General features: G+C 41.0%; 1 protein-coding gene across 2 annotated transcripts in view; it reads right to left on the reverse strand.

Moving 5' to 3' along the window:
• LOC133570887 (low-density lipoprotein receptor-related protein 1-like) overlaps nt 1–25967 on the reverse strand; it is a 281878-nt gene that overhangs the window by 15076 nt on the left and 240835 nt on the right. For both annotated transcript variants that reach the window (XM_061923679.1, XM_061923678.1), the window contains exons 52-80: nt 23062–23190; nt 22852–22974; nt 22619–22759; nt 22354–22541; nt 22092–22275; nt 20322–20407; nt 20126–20245; nt 19854–20041; nt 18673–18878; nt 18350–18538; nt 18122–18270; nt 17931–18024; nt 17546–17662; nt 17358–17477; nt 14840–14962; nt 11341–11466; nt 11143–11259; nt 8402–8508; nt 7068–7200; nt 6873–6995; nt 6662–6784; nt 4678–4818; nt 4461–4598; nt 4261–4380; nt 2826–3094; nt 2564–2742; nt 2378–2484; nt 2180–2299; nt 83–259 (exon numbers count right to left, since the gene is read on the reverse strand). In XM_061923679.1, coding sequence (XP_061779663.1) covers nt 83–259; nt 2180–2299; nt 2378–2484; nt 2564–2742; nt 2826–3094; nt 4261–4380; nt 4461–4598; nt 4678–4818; nt 6662–6784; nt 6873–6995; nt 7068–7200; nt 8402–8508; nt 11143–11259; nt 11341–11466; nt 14840–14962; nt 17358–17477; nt 17546–17662; nt 17931–18024; nt 18122–18270; nt 18350–18538; nt 18673–18878; nt 19854–20041; nt 20126–20245; nt 20322–20407; nt 22092–22275; nt 22354–22541; nt 22619–22759; nt 22852–22974; nt 23062–23190 — 4137 coding nt within the window. The remainder of the gene's footprint in view (nt 1–82; nt 260–2179; nt 2300–2377; nt 2485–2563; nt 2743–2825; nt 3095–4260; nt 4381–4460; nt 4599–4677; nt 4819–6661; nt 6785–6872; nt 6996–7067; nt 7201–8401; nt 8509–11142; nt 11260–11340; nt 11467–14839; nt 14963–17357; nt 17478–17545; nt 17663–17930; nt 18025–18121; nt 18271–18349; nt 18539–18672; nt 18879–19853; nt 20042–20125; nt 20246–20321; nt 20408–22091; nt 22276–22353; nt 22542–22618; nt 22760–22851; nt 22975–23061; nt 23191–25967) is intronic.

Consider the following 25967-nt stretch of genomic DNA (forward strand, 5'->3'; position numbering starts at 1 on the left):
CAAAACAAAGAGAGAACAACCAATGAAGACCAAATTTCTTCTTTTCTTTTTCTTTATCCTGGTGTTTTCAAGTTAAACTCACTCTCAGGTTGCCTGTTGCGGTGGTACAAAACCAAATCAGTGGCGTGGTTCATTCTGGTCGTCAGGTTCTCCACATGGCCTTTGCCAAACTTATTGACACGGAAGACGTGGTTGTTGATGTAGGTGATGCCGTAGATGTAGTCTTCAAATATGTCAATGCTGAAGGGTTTATGGAGATCTGTGTGGGATAAAAAGCATGTAACAAATGGGTAGAAAGCGTAATATTCTAAGTCCCTAATAAGGAATGTATGGTTAAAGATGTGCAACAGTAAAGTTCATAGTTTGTCAAAGTTCATAAAAACATTGTGCAGTAATAAGTAAGTGCAGATATATGTATATAAATGTCTATAAAATAGGGATGTCCTGATCAACATGTTTCCCTCCAATCTGAGTTCATCGTCTCAGATTGATCTGATTTCGAGCCCCGATGCAATTAATGGTAAATGGGTTATACTTGTATAGCGCTTTTCTGCCTTCAAGGTACTCAAAGCGCTTTGACACTATTTCTACATTCACCTATTCACACACACATTCACACACTGATGGCGGGAGCTGCCATGCAAGGCCCTAACCACGACCCATCATGATCAAGGGTGAAGTGTCTTGCTCAAGGACACAACGGACGTTACTAGGTTGGTCGAAGATGGGGATTGAACCAGGAACCCTCAGGTTGCTGGCACGGCCACTCTCCCAACCTCGCCACACCATACTTTGACATTAGTTTATAAAATTGAAAATGTTTTATATCAGGTAACTAAAGTAAACGCAGCTTATCTTATTAAATTTAGAAATTGCCTGTATTGTTGTAAATCAGATGATATTAATTTGTGATTTTGAACGCTACTTACAATTTATAGAACTGATATAGAATACAAAATATAATATATATACAATTATTGTCCCCCATTTAAATCATTCAGGTTTTGCCCTCAAAACCTTCCTGTATCAAATGACTTACTCCCTGAGTTTGTAAACAAGAATAAAAACGATTTTAAAGAAAGGATTTTGTAATAATAAGAACAAGAAAAAGATGAATATCGATCAAATTACTTTAGTATCATTTATATACTGATATTCAGTGTTCGGAAAAATGGCTTTACATAGTAACGGCGTTAGTTTTTCTCTCTAGAAGTAATCTAATTAATTACTTTTATGTACCTTACAACACTGTTATTGATACATTTGATGTAACGTTTGCACACTACATTTGATGCGGACAAGACTGCTTTAGAATCCCAGCAAATTCTCTTCAGGAGGTAGTTCTTCACAAGCACACACACCATACTACTACTTCAGGGGAAGAAGGAACATTAAATAAAGAGACAATCATCAACAACCATAATCCTGCAATACCATGTTTGCGGACACAGCTATTGATGCATGATCAATCACTTTAGTAACTATCAGTGACAAAACATTCTCCAGGCGCTGCCTGCAACGATCTCTCTACAGTCTGCAGATTTCCAATGCTGAGCTAAAACAGCCTATGAATGCGCACTTGCTGATGTCACGCTTCACTTGGCAACAGGCACCGCCTTTTAAAGGCACACACTCACGCACTCTTCTCTCATGAAACATCAACTGCATACACCAGATACTGTATATCAAAGTTGTTTGGAAAAAAGTAACATATTGAATACTTAACCCCGACTTTACTTTGAAGCTTTAGCGGGTTTGCTTCTTGTGTCGTCCTGTGGTGTGTGTGTGTGTGTGTTTGTGTGTGTGTGTAGCAAGCTTAACCATTCATTTTCCTCTAGTCCACTAGGGATAATGACACTTGGAAAATGTATTTTCCACCGTGGTGGTGGCGATAATACCTTAAAAGCGCCTTCGCACTGTGGATTCATTGCAACATGGTTTTAAATTTGCGCTGGTGTTCTGGCAAGAATTCCCGCACCCCCTGCATGTGTGTAACAATGAATATGGAAATGTATTTGTGTCTCCCTGAGCATGCGTCCCTTTTGAAGGAATCTTTCACGTGTAAACACTGGGACAAAGCTACCAGCTGGGCTCAGTAGCTCATCAGCAGATCACTTAAAAGAGGCAAATACCGACCCCTATCTGATCCTATGATCTCTAATCCAAAGTGCTACTCAACTGTTCTTGATGCCATGTACAGCAACAACTGCATCACTGCCATTCAGCCTCACACTGCCAATCAAGGACAGTTTAGCATCAGCCCAGTATAAGCGCTCGTTGAAGTAGTCCACTGCAAGACCTGTCAAAAGTAGGGCATAGTTTAAAAAAGTATCTGTTATGAATTAGACACATACATTTTTATGGATGTATGCTTTACCAGTCGGCCACTGAATGTTGTCTTCCACCAGCGTCTCTCTCATAGTTCCGTCCATGGCAGCAGTCTCTATCTTGGGGTGGTTCCCCCAGTCGGCCCAGTACATTTTCCTAAGGAATGATGAATTCATTGGCTTATTACTCAGCTCAAAAGTTTTGTGATGCCAGTCAGTCTCCGTTCCCGTCTTACCCTCTCGGGGGGTCGACCACTATAGCGTAAGGCTCATCGATCATGCCAGAAATGAGAGTTTTGCGGTGTCCTCCGCTAAGCTGAGCCACCTCAATGACATCTCTACCGGAATCGGTCCAGTACAGATTCCCTGTCACCCAGTCCACGGCAATACCTCGGGGCATGGTCAGATCAGAGATCTGAACGGAGTGCAGACAAGTCCACTGAAAAAACCCTTCAAACATGTGCGACCTTGGTTTGATTATTGTGCGTCTTTACAAACCTCCACGTTGGTGACCCGCGATTCAGTCTGTCGGCGGTTACGGTTGTTGTTAGGTGACGGCGACGAAGATGAAGGCAATTCGTACGAAGATATGCGCCCTGTGTGCCTGTTAGTCCAGTAAATGCGGTTTGTCTTGATGTGCACGTCCATGGCATCTATGCGCACGTTGGCATCGCCCAGGAAGACCTGCTCATAGCGCCAGTTTGGCACGGAGGGGTCCAGCCCACGGATCTCATTGTCATCAGCGATGTAGAGCACCTGTCTCTGAGCTGGGAATGTAAAGGACAAACATTACTTGGGCTAGAACTGCATATACCATAAATAGAGGGCCAGCCCCTGGCATAAACACTCTATGCGGTTGTTTAGGGCCACAATCACTGGGGGAGGCACATGATCATGGCGACCGGTCACTTCAAAAGCTGATCATCAACGTGGCGCGTCGTGCTCTGCAGGTGTTAGCTATGTCTACTTTAATGGACTGAATTACCTCATGAATAAAATTATACTTTGTTTCTATTAAACCTCTATTCAGCGGTGAGTCAACATGTCCTTTGCAATGGTTTTAGCAGCATCACAGTTGCGTCCATTCAAAATCCCATAGAGATAATTGTTAATTTGGTGTTGCTTTTGACAGATTTACGGCCATATTTCTAAAACAACCGTACTATTTAGGTTTGTAATGTAGCCAAAAGTTTTCCCAGAGGGATCTGAGCCGAGGATGTCTTGGTGGCTTGTGCAGCCCTTTGAGACACTTGTGATTAAGGGCTATATAAATAAACTTTGATTGATTGATTGATTTGAAGATAATAATGTCAAAAGAACATTTTTGTTTCATAGTTTTTGCCTATTTGTTGTTTTTAGTTTACTTTTTCAATAAATGCCAAAGCTACATAGCAGTTCGGAATTGGCTTTACTGCGATAGGAGATATCGGACATTTTTCTTTCCCCTTTAGACATATCAACTTATTTTTTTACAATTTCATATACATTTTGGACATTATCTAGAATATAAACACATCACTATTGAATATATTGATATAAACTGAGTTGGAGTTGTCCATGTAGTCTTTTTGTTATTGTTCAGACGAGATTATTAATGGCAAACACAAATCTTTATATATATTGTAAAACATGACATTATATTATACATTATTTGTTAGTATGGAAGTATAAATGCACTTTTGTTGGTTGGGAGTACAGTGAACTCCCGTTATTCGCTGTTAATTGGTTCCGGGTCTGCCCATGGTAAATTCATTTCTGCGATAAACTAACAATTGTACATAGAATATATTCATAGCTATTGCATAGAATACTTTTTACAACTTCCTAAACAACACCCGCATTGTTACCTTTCCAAGCCACAAACTTCAAAATGCGATGTGGCGAGGGATGACTGTACCGGTATTTAGCCTCCTAAATGTGCACGCATACTCACTGTCAGCCTTGCAGGTGTCATTGATTCTGGTAAAGTGCTTGTGGCAGCTGCACTTGTATGACCCCTTGGTGTTGTTGCAGATGTGCGAACACACGCCAAACTCTCCGCACTCATTCTTATCTGTCAGAGTCACACAAAGAGAAGTCGAGCGCATCGTCCCTGTGGCGTCACGCTAGAGCACGGCTTACAAAGGAACTCACCTTCGCATACGTTACGCCCGTAGGATTTGAAACCCGGTTTGCAGGAGCAGAAAGAGCTGGTCCCGTTAACCACGCAGTGAGCTTCATCGCCGTCGCCGCACACTGTCCTGTTGCTGCGGCAGTCGTTCAGCGCCGTGTCTACAAGCCAGGAGATGGTTGGCACAATTAGGACCATGCTGGGCGGTCGCCGTTGTGAAATCGAGCACTCACGACTCACCTTTCTTATTGCAGTCGATTTCATCAGAGCCGTAGTCCTCGCAGTCATTGAATAAATTGCACCGCAGCACAGAGCTGATGCAGTGGCCACTCGAGCACTGGAACTCATCTTTTTGGCAAACGGGTGTGGACGGAGACACCTCTGCAGTATCAAAAGAGAAGTTATTTCAGTCATTTACTCATCTCACAAGATGTTTACACAGTAAATCTATCTACAAAATAGGATCCTCACAACATGGAAAGAAAAGACCTGATCTCATGGGATTATCTGATTTGTTGGTGTGAATTCAAATTGCTGACTGGATCTGATCTAGATGGCAGCAATGATGGCAAGATGGCTGCAAAATTAATCCAGCAGCTTAATCTACCTCTGCACGTGGTTTAGAATATTGCTACCCAGCTGTTGTGTTGGTGTGAGAATATTGCTTGTCGTACTCTGGGTTTTAAAGAACTAATCGCTGATATTAATGCTGACTGTGTAGTTTCACCTTCCGGCTGGTACAACATTGTTTGTGTTGCTGCTGTGTAGTGCAATACAAATTACATAAATAAAGGGAAATGTTGTCAAAATGTGCAAAGTTTTCCTTTCCACTTTTTCATACCCCCATTATTATTATTTTTAAAGTAAAAACAATTATTAAATATACGATTAGCAATTAACGCCAAGCATATATTGACACAAAAAAATTGTGTTCAAATTGGACATGAATTTTAGTATTTTATTAATTATTGTATTTAGTAATTTTCAAATGTATTTGTATACAAATACATTTAAAACAACACAATACGAAGGTCCTGAGTAGTCTTGGGTTCAATCCCGGGCTCGGGATCTTTCTGTGTGGAGTTTGCATGTCCTCCCCGTGACTGCGTGGGTTCCCTCCGGGTACTCCAGCTTCCTCCCACTTCCAAAGACATGCACCTGGGGATAGGTTGATTGGCAACACTAAATTGGCCCTAGTGTGTGAATGTGAGTGTGAATGTTGTCTGTCTATCTGTGTTGGCCCTGCGATGAGGTGGCGACTTGTCCAGGGTGTACCCCGCCTTCCGCCTGATTGTAGCTGAGATAGGCTCCAGCGCCCCCCGCGACCCCAAAGAGAATAAGCGGTAGAAAATGGATCGATGTATACAAAAAGCTGTAATACTGTAATCATAAATACATTGTTTATGTTTAGGATGTGAAATTCAAATTATATTCACTTGCATTTCTGAACACACAAAAAATAGGGCTATTACCATAAATCCTCGGCTATTCGCAGATTTCTTTTCACTGCTTTAAATTGTAATTTAAAAAAAAAAATACCGTACCTTAAAATAGAAAGTGGTTCATGGCGCTATCTGCAAGGGGGAAAGAGTAGTGCAGCTACTAACCCAGCAGAGGGCGCTTTCTCATAAGTAAATTTACTTAACGTTCCATCCATCCATCCATTTTCTACCGCTTATTCCCTTTGGGGTCGCGGGGGGCGCTGGAGCCTATGTCAGCTACAATCGGGCGGAAGGCGGGGTACACGCTGGACAAGTCGCCACCTCATCGCAGGGCCAACACAGATAGACAGACAACATTCACACTCACATCCACACACTAGGACCAATTTAGTGTTGCCAATCATTTTCCAGCAAAAAGATGCTTTGACAAGACATGATGTTGTGTAAGAGCACATTTTCACTGTAAGTACAATAACTTACAGTGAATGCCTGTAATTGTTTTTAATGTGTAAAATTTAATTTAAAATGTGGTTAATAACTGTAAAAGACATGTAGTATACAGAGCCATTTTATGGACATTATTCATGCTTTTTCAGGGGGATTGGTACGCAAGTTGGTATTGTGTAAATGGACTATTAAGTTGCTTCACATTGTAACATACAATAACTTAGTTTGAAACTATTTTTTTCTGAAATATCCATCCTCTCATTAAAAAAAAATCTTAATACATAAAAAATGGACAAAAGGTTGCAAATAAACAGACTTCCAACTTTAAAACTCACGGCAGTTGACTTCATCACTGTTGTCCCCACAGTTGTCGACCCCGTCGCAGCGTTTTGATATCGGCAGACACACCCGGTCATTATGACAGCGGAATTGCCTCATGGGAGGACACTGGAATTTAACTGAGGTAGAAAAGGAGAGAAGCTTCACAGGGGAGAAATAACTGCATGCAGTTCTGAGGAATGCTGTCAGTGGAGTGCAAACTCTTACCACATTCCTCTGGCTTCTCGTCAGAATTGTCTCCACAGTCGTCCTCGCCGTCACACTTCCAGCCCAGAGGTTTACACAGAGTGTTGTTGCATTGGAACTCTTCCAGGGGGCAGTGCCTACCAACTTGAATGTGACGAGGATTACAGTATTACTTTGCTTGCTGATACATTCAGAATAAAGAAATCACCACCTCACCACCAATATCGCATTTCTCCTCATCGCTTCCATCCATACAATCAGGGTCAGCGTCGCATCGCCAGCGAATAGGGATGCAGTGGCCGTTTTTGCACTGGAACTGATCACTGTCACACTTCACGTCACAGCCATTCTGGATCAAAACCAAACATTTTGTTTCAATTAGTGTTGCCAAAAACATGCAATTTTTAAAGGGGAACATTATCACCAGACCTATGTAAGCGTCAATATATACCTTGATGTTGCAGAAAAAAGACCATATATTTTTTTTGACCGATTTCCGAACTCTAAATGGGTGAATTTTGGCGAATTAAACGCCTTTCTATTATTCGCTCTCGGAGCGATGACGTCACACCGGGAAGCAATCCGCCATTTTCTCAAACACATTACAAACACCGAGTCAAATCAGCTCTGTTATTTTCCGTTTTTTCGACTGTTTTCCGTACCTTGGAGACATCATGCCTCGTTGGAGGGTATAACAACACGAACAGGGACGGATTCAAGTTGCACCAGTGGCCCAAAGATGCGAAAGTGGCAAGAAATTGGACGTTTGTTCCGCACAGTTTACCGACGAAAGCTATGCTACGACAGAGATGGCAAGAATGTGTGGATATCCTGCGACACTCAAAGCAGATGCATTTCCAACTGGACTGGACAGATCAGCTTTCAGGAAAAGAGAGCGGATGAGGGTATGTCTACAGAATATATTAATTGATAAAAACTGGGCTGTCTGCACTCTCAAAGTGCATGTTGTTGCCAAATGTATTTCATATGCTATAAACCTAGTTCATAGTTGTTAGTTTCCTTTAATGCCAAACACACACATACCAATCGTTGGTTAGAAGGCGATCGCCGAATTCGTCCTCGCTTTCTCCCGTGTTGCTGGCTGTCGTGTTGTTTTCGTCGGTTTCGCTTGCATACGGTTCAAACCGATATGGCTCAATAGCTTCAGTTTCTTCTTCAATTTCGTTTTCGCTACCTGTCTCCACACTACAACCATCCGTTTCAATACATGCGTAATCTGTTGAATCGCTTAAGCCGCTGAAATCCGAGTCTGAATCCGAGCTAATGTCGCTATACCTTGCTGTTCTATGCGCCATGTTTGTTTGTATTGGCATCACTGTGTGACGTCACAGGAAAATGGACGAGTGTATATAAAGATGGTTACAATCAGGCACTTTGAAGCTTTTTTTAGGGGTATTGCGTGATGGGTAAAAATTTTAAAAACACTTCGAAAAATAAAATAAGCCACTGGGAACTGATTTTTAATGGTTTTAACCCTTCTGAAATTGTGATAATGTTCCCCTTTAACAAGAAGTGCTGAGTGACGATACCTCATCTGAGCCATCAGCACAGTCGTGGTCACCGTCACATTTCCAGCGCCCGGCAATGCAGCGGCCATTTGTGCAGGCAAACTCGCTCTCAGAACACTGGCGAGGAACTGAGAGAAGAGAGTTATCACTTTAAAAGGATGAGAGATGAGTGTTCAAGGGGAGGAGACAAAAGGAGAAGCAAAAAGAAAAAGGAGAAAGCACAGCAAAAAAAAAACACCCCAAAGATAAAGATAAAGGCGGCTCCTGTTGCGAGACAGGCAGACATAAACAAAAAGAGGTTGATAAAGTTTGACAAGAACGACTCAAGGGGAAGCAGAGGTGGGGATGGAAAAGCATATTGTATACTATGGTACAAAGTGGGAGATTTGGGGGATCTAAAAGGATTGAAAGTGGGCAGAAAGTACAAGCTGGGCGCATGAAGGACCGGGTAGCTGAGACTGTGAAGACACCTACCTCTGACTCACGGCGACAGGTCAGTGTGAAAATACAAAATAGACATGAGGTGATATGAGATGTGCAGATGTCCACAGAAGTGATTCAAACGAAATCGCAACCATGCATGTCGTTGAGTAAGTTTTAACAACAAAATACAGTGAAATGTGACATATTTATAACCGCTTGTTCAGATTTATACACACACAGGACACTTTTTAGCAGTGATAGGTGGCCAGCACCATCAAGGCCATCTTTGCTGGCCTAAACACTATCAGAAGCTCTGACCTACATTTACAACTCAAATTATTGTATAGGTTCAATGAAGTCTATTATCGTCATATAAGATTAGGGAAATTTCCTGAAAATAGGAAAACACGCATCTCAGAAGTCTCTTAAACTGCAGGATATTAGCAATGGAGCTGTTTCCGTAAACAATCAGCTAGCCGGCGTACAATAACTACAATAACGCTAGCATTTTTCAAATCTGCACTGGCTGACGGAGGAAGATGAATATACTTTAAAATCAATTTTCAGAAAAGCTTGATACCGTAGCTAGCTAGCTGGTCACAGGAAAGGGTTTATTCACTACTTCCAGAAAAGTTCTAACAAGCAGAAAACTGGTTTACAACCTTTAAATGGGCTGTTTGCAACATTTACGCAGATGTCTAGAGGGCACTAACTTTCCAGTGTATTCTACACAGTATATCCCGCCCTCTTCCGGCTTGTAGGACAAAATGACGTACCTACATACGTACGTACGTACATAACACACGCACGTGCATTAGCTTTGGGTGTTGTTAGCTAATAATAGAGATTTGGATGATAAGTGTTAGCTGTCATTGAATGTATATTATATCATTATAACAACATGACTGCAAATTGTTGCTCCTCTTGGACTGCTTTTGTATGTGTGCACACTGCACGTACGTGTTGACGAGACAGGGTGAGTGACCGCCGTAAACCCCATTTATTTTATCCTGGGCCAGTAAAAAAATGTAATACAGAAACTTAGTCATTGTGAAAAATATAGACCGTTTTAACATACATGTGTTCTGTTAAACCACTGATGGTAACACAAGCCAGCCAATGGTGTTCTTGTTATAATTTGTGCTTTGAAAAAAATTACTGTTAGGAAGTTGAGGAAACAGCCTCTTTTACTGGATTTTGCCTATGAATAATCACTTGTGAGCATGATGTATTTTATCTACATTTGTTGATGTTTTTGTCACCTTATTAGGTAAATATTGACACTTGTGATAATGGTATTCAGGCCCAATACGCAAAATACGTTATTAACCCCGAAAGTTTGATCCCATAAATCCGACTGACTTGAGATTTCTCTGTGCTCTACAAAACACCCGACTGTACTTAAGAGTGTTAAGCCCAATCTCCACCAAATGTGGTGCACACCCTAAGGAGATTGACAACTTTTTTTGCAAGATTGGTTAAAAACATCCATCAAGTAGAACTTAGCAACCAATTGCCCATAAGTCACAGTAGAATGATCTGTGAGGATATTACATGTATGTTAGGATCTCTACATTTCGAGCACAGTTCATACGGGGGACCACAAACTAGGCCACCTACTCAGTGGCCTAGTGGTTAGAGTGTCCGCCTTGAGATCGGTAGGTTGTGAGTTCAAACCCCGGCCGAGTCATACCAAAGACTATAAAAATGGCGCTGCTTGGCACTCAGCATCAAGAGTGGGAATTGGGGGTTCAATCTCCAAAAATTATTCCCGGGCGCGGCACCGCTGCTGCCCACTGCTCCCCTCACCTCCCAGGGGGTGAACAAGGAGATGGGTCAAATGCAGAGGACACATTTCACCACACCTAGTGTGTGTGTGAAAATCATTGGTACTTTAACTTTAACTTAAATTTACCATTATATTCTGTAAAAGAGGGGATGTTGGAAATTAACTAGGGACTGGATTGCCGCTCAGAAAAAGAAAGAAAATGGCAGCAAAACAAGATACGTTTTTTTTGTCAACTGTCATGTTATATATTCGCAAAGTAAATACAATCCAGTGCTAACGTATCGCATATGTTAGCCGTGTTTTTTGTTTAGTTGCAGGGTGATATTTGCATTGTGTGATAGGTTTGCTATGACTTGGTGTTATGTATTCATCTGCGTTTTTTTTTTTTGCCGTTGCATCTAATACGCAGTATTTCTGAGAAATGTTTTGTGGTTGTAGTCTGCACTGCACCATATTGAGAGGTTACCTTATCTAGTAACATGAGAGGTGTCTCTGGATTGTGTAATGGTATGGTCACAAATTCACAATAACATGGTGGATAGGAACCTACCACACTTGTCTTCATCAGAGTTGTCCCCGCAGTCGTTATCGTAGTCGCACTGCCAGCGTCCGGGCACGCAGCGGTTGTTCTTACAGCGGAACTGATACGGCTCGCATGTCCGTTCATCTGGGCACCGAAGCAACATCATCAGCACAAGCTTTTGCTTTCTGACTTTTCTTTGCTTTTTTGTAAGACCTATCTGCTTACCACACTCTTCTTTGGGTTCATCCGAAGCATCGCCACAGTCGTCCTCGCCATCGCACTTCCAGCGCGCCGGGATGCAGCGACCAGAATCCTTGCAGCGGAACTCGTCCACGCCACACGTCATTTGAGCTGCATCACAAAAGATTTCATAAATAGAAGGTATGGAACTTGACATTATGGGAATGCTGGCTCAGCATTCCTGCCTCATTGGAACTATATAAAAAAATGCTGAAAATGTTTTTGATTAGCTTGGATGTATTCAGCCCACCCCCCAACCTAAAAAATCCCCCTCACCGCACCCCAAAAACCCAGTTTGAAAAAACAAGTCATGATTTTACTCAACAGAACAGCAACAATGCAAAAATAATATCCATTTTAAAAATGATTTTGTTCATGCACGTTGGTGCGAGTGTAACAGAAGCCAGTCAACTTAAGGAATAGTGTTGGCGATCTGGGAGATTGCCTCTGCTTGAAGCTCAGTTGTCAGTGCATACTTGCCAACCCTCCCGAATTTTCCGGGAGACTCACAAATTTCAGTGCCTCTCCCGAAAATCTCCCGGGACAACCATTCTCCCGAATTTCTCCCGATTTCCACTCGGACAACAATATTGGGGGCGTGCCTTAAAGGCACTGCCTTTAGCGTCCTCTCTCACCTGAAAAGGAGACTATTATATATGTGTCCTTTATCCATAGGTTTATCTATAACCCATAAAGTAGGCAGGCACAGAGCTATTTCTCAGCGTGTGTTTATTCCAGCCGGCACATTAATACACTGACACACAACATCCGGATTCCCATCATGCATTGCTTCAAAACTACGGCAAGTAGTAATGTCCAAAAATATAACAGAGACGAAGCAGAAGAACGAAGAAGAGACAGTCATGGCGACGACGAGTAAGAAGAAGAAGTAGTACGCTTGCAAGTTCCAAAATGATTGGAAACAAGAATTTCAGTGTAACATATGCCGAGACAAAGATGGCTATGCTGATAGCTGCAAGCTTTACGGATGCTTTCAACAAATCCGTGAAGGATATGTTCCCGGATTCAGAGATCGCTCGCCAGTACTCAAATGGCAGAACAAAGGCTACTCAAATAGTGAAAGGTAATTGTTTTTTTGTTTTTTTTAAGTAAGCAGCAAAAACAGTACAGTTAGTAGAACAACTGTTGTTTTCATTACTGTGTACTGTACTACATAAATATAGATATAAAAAATGCTTGAATTTCAGTGAATTCCAGCTATAAATATACTCCTCCCCCCTTAAAACCCTCCCCCCCATCTCCCGAATTCGGAGGTCTCAAGGTTGGCAAGTATGGTTGTCAGCGCACTGGCCTCTCACACCGGCGACATGGGTTCGCGCCCCGCTCAGACCAGTAGGAAAAAACAGCACAGCCGAGAGAGAGAGTACACAATCGCTACACGAAGATGAGCTGTGTGATTGCCAGCAATCATTGCATTTTGCCGTCAAAATCGATGGCCCCTGTTTGGGTGGGCGACCCCGGGCTTAAGCCCAGGTAAGCCTGTGCATTTGATGTATTCTACATCAAATAAATTTGATCTCAAAACTATTTAATTGCCATTGTAAATTGTATTGATTTGCAACATGTACATATCATTTAGCTTGCAGTGAACCAACAAAATGATAGGGGTTAAATCATTTAAGTATAACATACTGTAACATACAGAATATGTACTATATATGAATATTATAACTGCATATTTCATGTAATCATGTTTAGGTTTCCTTATATGTTGTGTTATGTTGTGTTCTCAAGACATCAAATAGAAAACATTTTGCCTCTAACCAGAGCAGGATTCATCATTAGTTCTTAAATAGGACAGCTTTGATCTGATGGCGTGGTGCAGGATCCAAAGTATTTATCCTCTACAAGAGGGGACATGCTCAGACAAGGATGGTTTCGCTCTATTGTGGTGAAAAACAATAGTTGTTAAGACACAAAGCAGTGAGACCAAAAGTACCAGTGTCTTGTTGTTAAAGGCTAAATTATTGAATCTCTCAGGCACTTTGGTTTCAGGTGCCCTTTTGACCATTGATACAATTGAATGAAACGCTAACGACAGTAGTTCCATCCTTATGACTGTTGTGCTGGTCGAAATTTCCCATTGTATCTTAATAGTGGAGCGAAGGTATCCTTGTCTGGCCATGTCCCCTCTTGTAGAGGATAACTACTTTAGACCTACTCAGTGGCCTAGTGGTTAGAGTGTCCGCCCTGAGATCGGTAGGTTGTGAGTTCAAATCCCGGCCGAGTCATACCAAAGACTATAAAAATGGGACCCATTACCTCCCTGCTTGGCACTCAGCATCAAGGGTTGGAATTGGGGGTTAAATCACCAAAAATGATTCCCGGGCGCGGCCACCGCTGCTGCCCACTGCTCCCCTCACCTCCCAGGGGGTGATCAAGGGTGATGGGTCAAATGCAGAGAATAATCTCGCCACACCTAGTGTGTGTGTGTGACAATCATTGGTACTTTAACTTTAACTTTAACTTTTATCTTACACCAGGCTCTCAGTCTGGAGCTGTTTTATCTAACTAAACCTGTGAGCATGATCCGATGAAGCCTGCTCGGATGAGTAGTAAAATGTCTTCCAAGACAATTTGAACAGTCCAGTTGCGATCAATTTAATGCCCTGAGAATAAGAATATTCATAGGCACGTTATGTTCTGTTTTATGTAATAGTATTTTCAATTTATGAAATTATATTTTATTTCATGTTTCTATGCTATGCTATAAGCTGGTCAACTGTAATGTTCTATTTTATTAGAGCTGTGGGATCCGAACTCTTTGCACAGTTAGTCGTGATATTATGTACACTTAAATTCATCAACTGCGCAAAAATCAATCTTATTATTATAATTTTAGTGTCTAAATCACCTATTTGAAAGCTTTTAACATACTCGAAAACTTAGCAGATTTTGCAAGAATGGGGAAAATTTACATATACTTAAGCGGTGAAATGAGAAATAGTCACAACCAGTGTTTGATTAATAGAAATCTGATCATAACAGGATGCCTGAAAATCATCAAAGAGCCTATATAGTGAGATCATCTGCAGGTGCAATTTTGGGATACTTGGGCCATATATTTGTAGTTATTTTCCAGGTAATGTTTAAAATGTACAGTACAAAATATTACAAAAAGTTAAGCACTATATTATGTTTCGATTGTAATATTTACTTGGGCCATATATTTGTTTTTATTTCCCAGGTAATGTTTAAGATGTACAGTACAAAATATTACAAAAAGTTAAGCACTATATTATGTTTCGATTGTAATATTTTCACACTGCATCTGCACAAGCTTTGTGCAATTGTGCAAACCCTCACAGCAAAATATTTTTTTCTACTAATTACATTTTTTGCAACATCCATCCATCCATCCATTTCTACCGCTTATTCCCTTTTGCGACATATTTTGCAAAAACAATCCTACTAACGGATAAGTACTCATGAGAACAGGTGTGTGTGGTCAGTTGGGTCTTACTGCAGTTGGCGGGCTCATCAGAACCGTCCACACAGTCGTTGTCCCTGTCGCATACCCACACCCTTGGGATACAGCGCTTGGTGACGGCACACTGGAACTGGTTGGGGGCACATGTCACCTCCGCTGTAACAGGAAGGACAGACGGATCTTTAGACCGACTGACTTCTGGACAGCAAACACAGCAACACTAAAACAACATTAAATTGCTTGGATTTATATGACGTCACGCTCAGCTCGTTATATATGCGTGGTGGTCAAGCCAGTGTCTGCTCTCAATGGGTACTATAGGCACCATTTAGTTTTTCTCGAAGAAAATTGCCCTATGCTTGCGTTTTCGGTTTTACAAACTGTTCAAATCGCGTAAAGCATAAAGATTTCTTCAAAGTTCTTCGAGAGGTAATCAAGAAGAGCGGAAGAGTGCAAAATTTTACGATAAACGTCAAGAAAATCACGCATTTAAGTACAAGGGAGGAGCTGTGTCTAACTTTGCCGTGATCACTTCGTTGAAGGTTTCTCTGATATACTTTTAATGTTTAATATTTCCCGTTTGAAATATTATTCATTTCATTTATTTTTTTCATTTATTTATTTATTTCAGGCAATGACATAAGAAAAAGTACAAAGTTGACAACACATAATAATATAAATTAATATAGTGCAAAAGGTAATGTATAGTATGTAATGCATGATTGTCCAGTTTTGCCTGAAAGGGACAAAATATCATGATATTATTTGTATTTTACTTTTTAACAAACACAAACCAGAATGTCAGGGTCAATACTTTGTTAGGTAAATCACTTCTATGTCTCCCCTCTTGTTTATTTTGTACACAAATGTGTCAGAGTACATATTACAACAACAACAATCAAATATGGAGATGATTCAGTAATTGTCAGTGTGTTAAATGGAAATGCAGTCACGGGTGTCAAACTGTGGAGTGTTATAGTCGGTGAGTTTGTTTACATGGCGGCAAGTTAAATCATTAAATGCAACCTTAACCAAGCAAAAACGATGTGTATTTATCCAGTAGCTTCTTTTGAAACCAATTTCCTTGACCCAGCCAAATACAAAGAAGTTGTAGGCATAAATGCTTTTCTAAGTTTTCATCTGTTTTGTCGAGTAGAATGACATCTGGAGCACAAGATGGTGGGATATGTCTGGTAAATCCACAGACAGATAATCCTTGATATCACTCGACAAAACCTTTTTTTAATAAAGTATAGAGATCCATTCCATTACATAGTTTGATTTTTTGCTCGTATCTGCTTTTTGCAGGAAGATCTGGGCCCCTCGTGTACTCGGAGACTTTGCGCGATGCTTGCTGCACAACAGTCATATTGGCTTGGTTGCCATTCTTGTCATGTGATGAAATACAAGCAATTGCACAATTTGGAATTCAACCCAAATCTTTGGAATAAATTTGTCTGGGTGTTTATTTAGTTTTTTTTATGGTTGTTGAAGGCTTTTATTATAACACTTAACTTGCCGACATACATGAGGTCACCATACCTGTCAATTAAAAAATAATGGAACATTTGAGTAAATAAGTAAAATAGTATTTTAATAAATCTGGTCAGATCTAGGTTTATCTGGGTGTTAGACTACAAAGAGTATTACAAGAAAAAGGATCTAGCTCGGTTGGTAGAGTGGCCGTGCCAGCAACTTGTGGGTTCCAGGTTCGATCCCCGCTTCCGCCATCCTAGTCACTGCCGTTGTGTCCTTGGGCAAGACACTTTACCCACCTGCTCCCAGTGCCACCCACACTGGTTTAAATGTAACTTAGATATTGGGTTTCACTATGTAAAGCGCTTTGAGTCACTAGAGAAAAAGCGCTATATAAATATAATTCACTTCTTCACATACAGTATAAGAGAACAAAATACGGTAATAGTAATGTACAAAAGACTTGGGGTACCACTTGCTATGTTATTCTAATGATCTTGTTTACATTTTGACATAGTAAAACAACAAATAGAAGGATAGTACAGTTGGCAGTATTACTCAAAATATAAAAAATCTATTCCCACTTTGTTTTATAAAAGGAGTGTGGCACATTAGCCGAGGAAGAATCCATTCAAGTTTAGTGAGTATCTGGGTAAATGTGTTGGTATTTTCACTAGTTGAGTCACTATAGCATCAATGGAACTGGCCACCTCCTCACACTCATAGTTGCACTGCGTGTCATCCACAATGAACCAGACGGTTGACTACTAAAAAATACGACCCCCCATTTATTAACAATTTTGGCCTTAGCAGAGCAAATTACTAGTTGTAGAAAACAAATGGGTAGAAGGGTCATCAATATTTTGTTAATATATAATTGCTAAAAAAAACTAATCTAAAGTTGGCCAAAGGCTTTTGCGCAGTACTGTATAAAACAGGTACTATTATTTAAGTGTCACATTCAGATGAGAGACTCCTGTGTGGTCCCAACACCTTTGTCCAGTGTCACCATATGCCTGAATTGTTTTTCAAGCTTCCACTGTATGACAATTTTCTCGATGAATGTGCTACTTACGACAATCTCTCTCGTCCTCCCCCTCGCCGCAGTTGTCCTGTCCATTGCAACGGAAGATGCCAGGAATGCAGCGACTCGGGTGGGTGCATTTAAACTGACTGGGCAGGCACACGTGGATGTCTGGAAGGTGAGTCACAAAGGTTTTATAACAGCTAGGAAAATGAAACAATTTATTAGCCTGTGCGTACCACAATTGGCCTCATCTGAATTGTCTTGGCAGTCGTTGTCTCCGTCACAGATGTAGGCGGGATTTGTACAAATTCCTGTTCCACACTGGAACTGACCAGGTCTGCACTTAAACTCAGCTACAAAGGCAAAGACAAGTTATTATTAAATGAATATTATTATTAGAGATGTCATGGTAATGAGATGCCATCATGCATTGTTACGCCATTTTAATAAGATGATTCCGGGTAGCCAAATGCTATATGTATCGTTAACAGTTACACTTCCCGTCCCTTAATGTGTGCCGTGTGGGAACTCGGTATGCATCTGTACTGTGCTAAAAAAAAATCACTTTACAAATACAATACATGTATCGTTTGGGCACAACAGATGGGATTGAGCACTTACGGCAGTCAGCGGGCTCATCGGAGCGATCCCCACAGTCGTCTTCAGTGTCACACTTCCACCAAAATGGAATACACTTGTCATTTTTGCAAACAAACTGAAAAGACAAAAGGGAGATTGAGATAAATGGCATCAAGAAATTGTACATTTTTTAATGTAAGTTGTTAACAATGTAGTCATTTAAGGTAGCACACCTGACTGGCAGTGCAGTTGGACAAACACTGTTTGCCATCTGCTCCCAGATAAAAGTTAGTGGGGCAGGCACATTTGTAGCCCCCTCCGGGTGACAGCAGGCACAGGTTACTGCAGCCGCCATTGTTGGTCTGGCATGGGTGATCGGCCACTGCAGTAAAGGGAATTCCATTTAAATGTAGTCATGTCCAGATAGGCTATAAAGGATCCGCAAAGTGGTTTTATCTTACCGTCCGGTTGGCGATACGGGTGGTAAATATGGACATCCATTGGTCTGTGTAAGGTGCTGATCAGCAAGGTCTTGTTGACTCCCAGAGTCTTGTGAGCTCTGTTGATGGACTTGGTCTCCCAGTCAGTCCAGTAGATATACTCCTCAAACAGGGTCATGGCAAAGATGTGCGGAATATCCTGGGTCAAGACTGTTTGTGCAGTGTGGAGGCAATCATAAAAGTTGGTACCCGGCGTCAAAAAAACTAAAGCATCTCCCCACTTATACATATTTTTGTGTGTGTGTGCGTGTGTGTGTGTGTGTGTGTGTGGGGGGGGGGTTTACCTGTGTGTCTGTTGGTTCCATCCAGGCTAGCAAAGGCAATGTAGTCCTCTCGGGCGTCAGCCCAGTAGATGCGATCATTGACAAAGTCCAGTGTCAGGCCGTTGGGCCAGGTGATCTTATCCTCCACAATGACAGTCCTATTGGTTCCGTCCATCCCAATCCTCCCAATGTGAGGAGTGTCCCCCCAGTCGGACCAATACAAGTAGCTGTCAAACAAACGTGCAGTATTACAATTATTGCATGATAACGGGACAAAACCTAAGCCAGAAAATACGAAATAACATCTTAATAGTTAAAAAAGTAATACAGTAATGACTCGACTGTAAAACAACTTTAAATATAATACAAACCATTCTTTTTCAAGAACCCTTTGTAGACTAATATTCTAAGACAAAGACAAAATGTGTTTTTAATCATGTTTTCAATATCAGTGAAAAAATAAGCGATGTCGCAATACAACTTTTTCACTTCCAATACGATATCGATATTGGAGTGTTGAGTATTGGCCGATACAGATATTGATCTGATATGATCTCCGCACGAATCATACATATTTTAATTATTTTCTCTTGTAGCATGCTAAGACAGGCTTGATCAAGTGAAATGATTAAACTGACCTTTTTTTTTATTAACTGTCTGGAATGGACTTATGCTGTCTCTAAATTATAGTAGAGAGGTAATTGATGTTTTGGCAACACACAATGGCCACAATAGTTCATTAAGTTGAGCTTATGACACAGGAAGTTGAATGATGCGGACACGTAAGTCACTGAATACGTTGTATTACGCCTCTGTCTCGGAGACTTTGTATCTGAAAGTAATATGCAACTATAATCATTTGATACTTAGTTCTGTTGGTAAGTTTAGTTTTAACCAGCAATATTGTTCAATTAGGACGCTTATGTCTTGCTTGTGTGCTATTGTGTGCTTAGCTGTTGTGTAGATGCTAGCCCCAAGTAGCCTATAGCCTATTATGTTTACCTTTTGTAAACGACTTCACTAAAATAGAAGAAAAGACCAAGACCAATACTGTCAATCATTTGGAGTCACCTGCTGATTTAAATCGGATCATACTATACGAGATGGGCCTAAATTAGGTATATTGAAAAATCACCTGTGAACAACCAGACATTCTGTGTTTATATGTAATTGTAAAAAATATACGTGATAAGTATTCTTACCTATATCGTACATCCACAGCTACGGCTCGAGGTTCTCTCAAGCCATTGTTGACAAGAACTGTCCGGTACGCCCCATTCAGCTTGGACACCTCAATAGTGTCCCGCCCCTTATCACACCAGTACAGGTTTCCTCCCACCCAGTCCACTGCAAGCCCATCTGGGTTGCTAAGTGATGTGCGATGGAGGACCTGTCAATCAAACAGAACCTATATTGTGAACACGTCAGAGTTATTTTCACTTTAAGTAGTGTACGGAGCAGGTTTGGTATTGACCTGAACATCACTGCCATTGATGTGCATGCGCCGGATCATGCTGCCCTGTGAGGTCACATCAGTCCAATAAATCATCTGCTGGCGATAGTCAAAGTCCAGAGCCACAGCGTTGTTCAAGCCCTGTCAAGGTGCAGGCGGTGCATTAGTCAGAACCACAATTATTACACTGTAATGTAACGGAAGCCGCAGATCTCACCTGTTTGATGAGAGTGTAGTTGGAGCCGTTCAGGCTGAGCTTTCTTAGGTAGTAGCGGTTGGCAAAGATTAGGAAGGGTTCCACATCTGCACAAAAGAAAACATGAATGTAACTGGAGAAGGCCATGTGTGTGTAGAAATTGCATATAGATGTTGATGAGCTTAAACAAAACTTTAAATGTTGAATGAAAAATGTGGAATTATGGAAAAATGTCTGTACATTATTACATTTATATGATTGTTATAGGACATTTTCTGCACAATCCCACACTGCAAAACCCACATTTAGCCACTCTTGTAAAAGAGATTTTAATCTCAATTAGGTTTTTTACCTGGTTAAATAAAGGAAAATGAAATGAAAATAATTTAAAGAAAGTTAAAAGAGTCTTATTTCAAGCAACTTATCATATCTAGTTTATTAAGGAATTTCTACAAATGAAAAATTATTTTATATTAAAAAGGTATATGTAGCCAATTCTTATGAAGGTATTTTTGCTAGAAATTCATAATTTTTTCTAATAAAAAATTATTCCACAATTTAGTAAGAATATTTGTCTTAAAGGTGCCGTAAGTAATATTTTAATGTCAAGTCATCATTTATTGGCCCTGATACATCAAAAGGCATTATTTTCGAATACCTCTATAACTGATAACAGTAGTTCAGCCGGGATATGTTAATTTTCATTTCGATGCCCCGCCCTCCACCGTTTGACCAATTAGAAAGTCTGTGAGTGAGTCACATCCAGGTTGCCAGTTACGCACCGCCCTCTTCGTCGAGCTACTGCCACTGGTAAAGTTACTAAACATGTCAGACCTTTGTAAATCTAAAAGGCGTTGTTACAATTCTCAACTTATTCATGACAAAAACAGGAACAAAACGAGGATTTGTATTGGGGATGCCTTTGAAAGATGGAGAAGATTGAAGGCGGAGAAGATTTTTTCATCATTTTTTCAACTTGCTATATTGTCCAATACAGCCTATGACCTTGTCTAACAAAGCTAGTATGTTTGTGCAACGAATGTTTAGGAGCGAAGCACCATCACACTCGTGTAGCTTAGCATGCTAGCCAGGTCAATGACACATCGACATATAGGCTAACGGGGGAAATACGGTATATGCCCGTTGGCCTGTATGTTGATGTGTCACCCAACTGCCTATTTTATTCTCAATATGCTGATACGCTGAGGAAATGCGTTCCAACATTAGCAAGGCTAATTGCGGTTTCTGGTACTGTATTGCATCAGGCACATATGGGGTGGTATTTGCTTGGCACAATATAATGCATTACATGTCATGATTTTTACTTTGTGTATTGACATGGTAGTAGGCTATATGATTTATGCGTAACGTGGTTTATGCACTGAAAAGATGGTGATGTGCGTACATGGAAGAGAATGCAGTTAGGTCGGTCTCCTTTTTACTTTTTTAGGAATCATTGTATTTCTGCTTAAAACATGCAATTTTAAGAGCATTTCTTAAATTTTAAGAGATTTCTTATCAATAAAGAAGAAGAATCCTAAATCTAGAATCTGTAATGAAAAGTTCTTGAATCGACCCTAAGTAAATTATATCTCAGTTTAAGAACATGAGAATTCCAGCCAAGTTCATTTTTCTTACCCCAGATTTTTTTGTTGTTGCTTGAAATAAGAAAAGTTGTTAATTTTTTTTAAGATAATTTGAGCTTGTTTAAGAATGGCTATGTTTGCAGCTACAAATTGGATAGAATAATCGACAGAGAGAATGACTGTGATGTTGGGCAGCGTCTCTCACCAGATGTAGATTTGCAGATGGTGGGATTTTCAGGGCTAAATTGGAACCCCTCTACACACAGACAGTGGAAGCTGCCGTGGGTGTTGATGCAGCGCTGTGTGCAGGGATAGGTGCTTGTACACTCATCCACGTCCACGCACGTCTTCCCATCATCTTTCAGACGGAATCCGGGGTGGCATCGACACTGCGAGGTGACCGGGCACACAGCAGGTAAAGACCAAACAGACTGCTTCAAATTGAAATACTTAATATGTTACCACACCTTGAAGCCTATCTTCAGATCCTCACAGAGCTGTGAGCAACCACTCAGTTTGCTGTTCAGGCACTCGTTAATGAAGCAGTTAAGTTCGTCCGAGCCATCGCCACAGTCGTCCTTACGGTCGCAGAGCAGCGTCTCGTTGACACACATTCCATTATTGCACGCATATGCCGTGTCGTTGCATTTCTTCTCTGTTCCACATGAGAGGGAAATCAAGCTGTGACGTTAACCTGACTTCCATAATGGGGTTTCTGTTATACTGTCAAACCTGGTCCCGTGCAGCGTGGATTTTTGGGGGCTTCGTCTGAGTGGTCGTGGCAGTCGAAGTCTCCATCGCACTCCCATGAGCTCTGGATAAGGCAGCGTCCATTGGCACAGCGGAACTCATTGGAGCCGCATGTTGGGTATTCTGCAGTGTGTATATAAAGTCCATTTTTAGGACAGTTCAAGTGCTGGTGACTCATGTGTCCAAAGTGAGCCACAATTCGCAGGTCCACTCACCACATTCCTGCGACTCGTCTGAGCCGTCGCTGCAGTCGTTGTCATGGTCACACACAAAGTGCTTGGGGATACACTGACGGTTCTGGCACATAAACTCGCTGTTGCCACATGTGTTGTTAAAAACTGAGAAACACGTTATAATGAGTTCATGAATTGAATATGATGCGTTTTTTCTGTCTTTGAGTATGACCAATCCCGCTCTGCGCTTACCACAGCCAGCTTTGACACTCTCGTCAGCCCCATCAGGACAGTCTTTGTCGCCGTCACACTTCCAGCGCTGAGGGATACACATGTGGGATCCAGGACACTGGAACGCTTCCGGACTGCATGTTTTGGTTTCTGTCAATAAAAGCACAGCATTGTGTTTGATAGTAATCATCAATACAAGGTTATATCAGAGGTGTCCAAATATTTTCCATCCAGGGCCGCACACTCATTTTGGTATGTTTGATTTTAAAAGCCAAAAAACAACCGACATGTCAGCTTTGTGTTATTAATAAGGGTGCATGATAAAGGTCGGCTAGAAAACGACGTCCCACTGATAAATCTGATTACTAATTCCAAAAAATGAGGTGAGATTTTCCATACAGTGCTGTCGGCGGGTTAAGGTGAGCCGATCCGGTGCTCCTTTTCTCTTACTTGTGTGAATAAACATGCCGTTGATCATTTGAGACTTCTTTCCCTGTTTCAGAGGAAGACATTTTGAATGCTATTCGCACACAAATGTTCTGCAAACATTCCACAAGGAGGAAGTAACATCGAGCTTCAACACTTCAAACCTTAACAACCACCTGAAACACAAGCATTGCTACGACGGTGTTTTGAAAATCTAAGACACCTGCTGCTAAAGAAGCTGCCCCGGTGCCAGCTGCAGACATACTTGCCAACCCTCCCGATTTTCCCGGGAGACTCCCGAATTTCAGCGCCTCTCCCGAAAACCTCCCGGGACAAATTTTCTCCCGATTTTCTCTCGATTTCCAGCCGGAGCTGGAGGCCACGCCCCCTCCAGCTCCATGCGGACGAGGAAGATACAGCAATGGTGTCGCCGACGACGAGTAAGATGAAGAAATACGCTTGTAAGTTCCAAAACGAATGGAAACAAGAATTTCAGTTTATCCAGGGCAGTTCGAAGGGGAAGGGGTATGTTGCCTGTAAATTTTGTTAAATTACTAGAACAGACTTCTCCATTGAACATGGTGGCCGAACGGACAGCGAAGCACAAAGCGTCGGCAGCGCAGCACCGGTCCCAGCCCAGTTATGGGCCACCTCGCTAAATGGAGACCCGATGGTGTAACATATGCCGAGACAAAGATGGCTATGCTGACAGCTGTAAGCAACATCCCGTTCTCATTTGCGGATGTCTTCAACAAATCCGTGAAGGATATGTTCCCGGATTCAGAGATCGCTCGCCAGTACGCAAATGGCAGAACAAAGGCTACTCAAATAGTGAAAGGTAAGTGTTGTTTGTTTTTTTAGTAAGTAAGCAGCAAGCACAGTACAGTTAGTAGAACAACTGTGTTTTCATGACTGTGTATTTAGTATGTATGTAGTACATAAGGCTGTGCTTCTGGCTGCAAAGCATTGCACTTTCAAGTACAACAATGAGTAGTGTGTATATATGTGTAAATAAATGAACACTGAAATTCAAGTATTTCTTTTATTTATAAATATATATAAAATAAAAATATATATATATAGATAGAATTCACTGAAAGACAAGTATTTCTTATATATATATATATATATATATGAAATACTTGACTTTTGGTGAATTCTAGCTATATATATATATATAGCTATATATATATATATAGCTAGAATTCACTGAAAATCAAGTATTTCTTATATACATATATATATATAGATATATATCTATATACAGGTAAAAGCCAGTAAATTTGAATATTTTGAAAAACTTGATTTATTTCAGTAATTGCATTCAAAAGGTGTAACTTGTACATTATATTTATTCATTGCACACAGACTGATGCATTCAAATGTTTATTTCATTTAATTTTGATGATTTGAAGTGGCAACAAATGAAAATCCAAAATTCCGTGTGTCACAAAATTAGAATATTACTTAAGGCTAATACAAAAAACCCTGGATCTCAGGAAACAGAGTGGACCGACACCAGCAGATGACATGGCACCCCAAACCATCACCCAACCATGCAAATTTGGCATTTCCTTTGGAAATCGAGGTCCCAGAGTCTGGAGGAAGACAGGAGAGGCACAGGATCCACGTTGCCTGAAGTCTAGTGTAAAGTTTCCACCATCAGTGATGGTTTGGGGTGCCATGTCATCTGCTGGTGTCGGTCCACTCTGTTTCCTGAGATCCAGGGTCAACGCAGCCGTCTACCAGCAAGTTTTAGAGCACTTCATGCTTCCTGCTGCTGACCTGCTCTATGGAGATGGAGATTTCAAGTTCCAACAGGACTTGGCGCCTGCACACAGCGCAAAATCTACCCGTGCCTGGTTTACGGACCATGGTATTTCTGTTCTAAATTGGCCCGCCAACTCCCCTGACCTTAGCCCCATAGAAAATCTGTGGGGTATTGTGAAAAGGAAGATGCAGAATGCCAGACCCAAAAACGCAGAAGAGTTGAAGGCCACTATCAGAGCAACCTGGGCTCTCATAACACCTGAGCAGTGCCAGAAACTCATCGACTCCATGCCACGCCGCATTAACGCAGTAATTGAGGCAAAAGGAGCTCCAACCAAGTATTGAGTATTGTACATGCTCATATTTTTCATTTTCATACTTTTCAGTTGGCCAACATTTCTAAAAATCCCTTTTTTGTATTAGCCTTAAGTAATATTCTAATTTTGTGACACACGGAATTTTGGATTTTCATTTGTTGCCACTTCAAATCATCAAAATTAAATGAAATAAACATTTGAATGCATCAGTCTGTGTGCAATGAATAAATATAATGTACAAGTTACACCTTTTGAATGCAATTACTGAAATAAATCAAGTTTTTCAAAATATTCTAATTTACTGGCTTTTACCTGTATATATATAGATATATATATGAAATACTTGACTTTTGGTGAATTCTAGCTGTAAATATACTCCTCCCCTCTTAACCACGCCCCCAACCACGCCCCCCC

Source organism: Nerophis lumbriciformis, linkage group LG28, assembly GCF_033978685.3.
Source record: "Nerophis lumbriciformis linkage group LG28, RoL_Nlum_v2.1, whole genome shotgun sequence".
NCBI lineage: Eukaryota > Metazoa > Chordata > Actinopteri > Syngnathiformes > Syngnathidae > Nerophis > Nerophis lumbriciformis.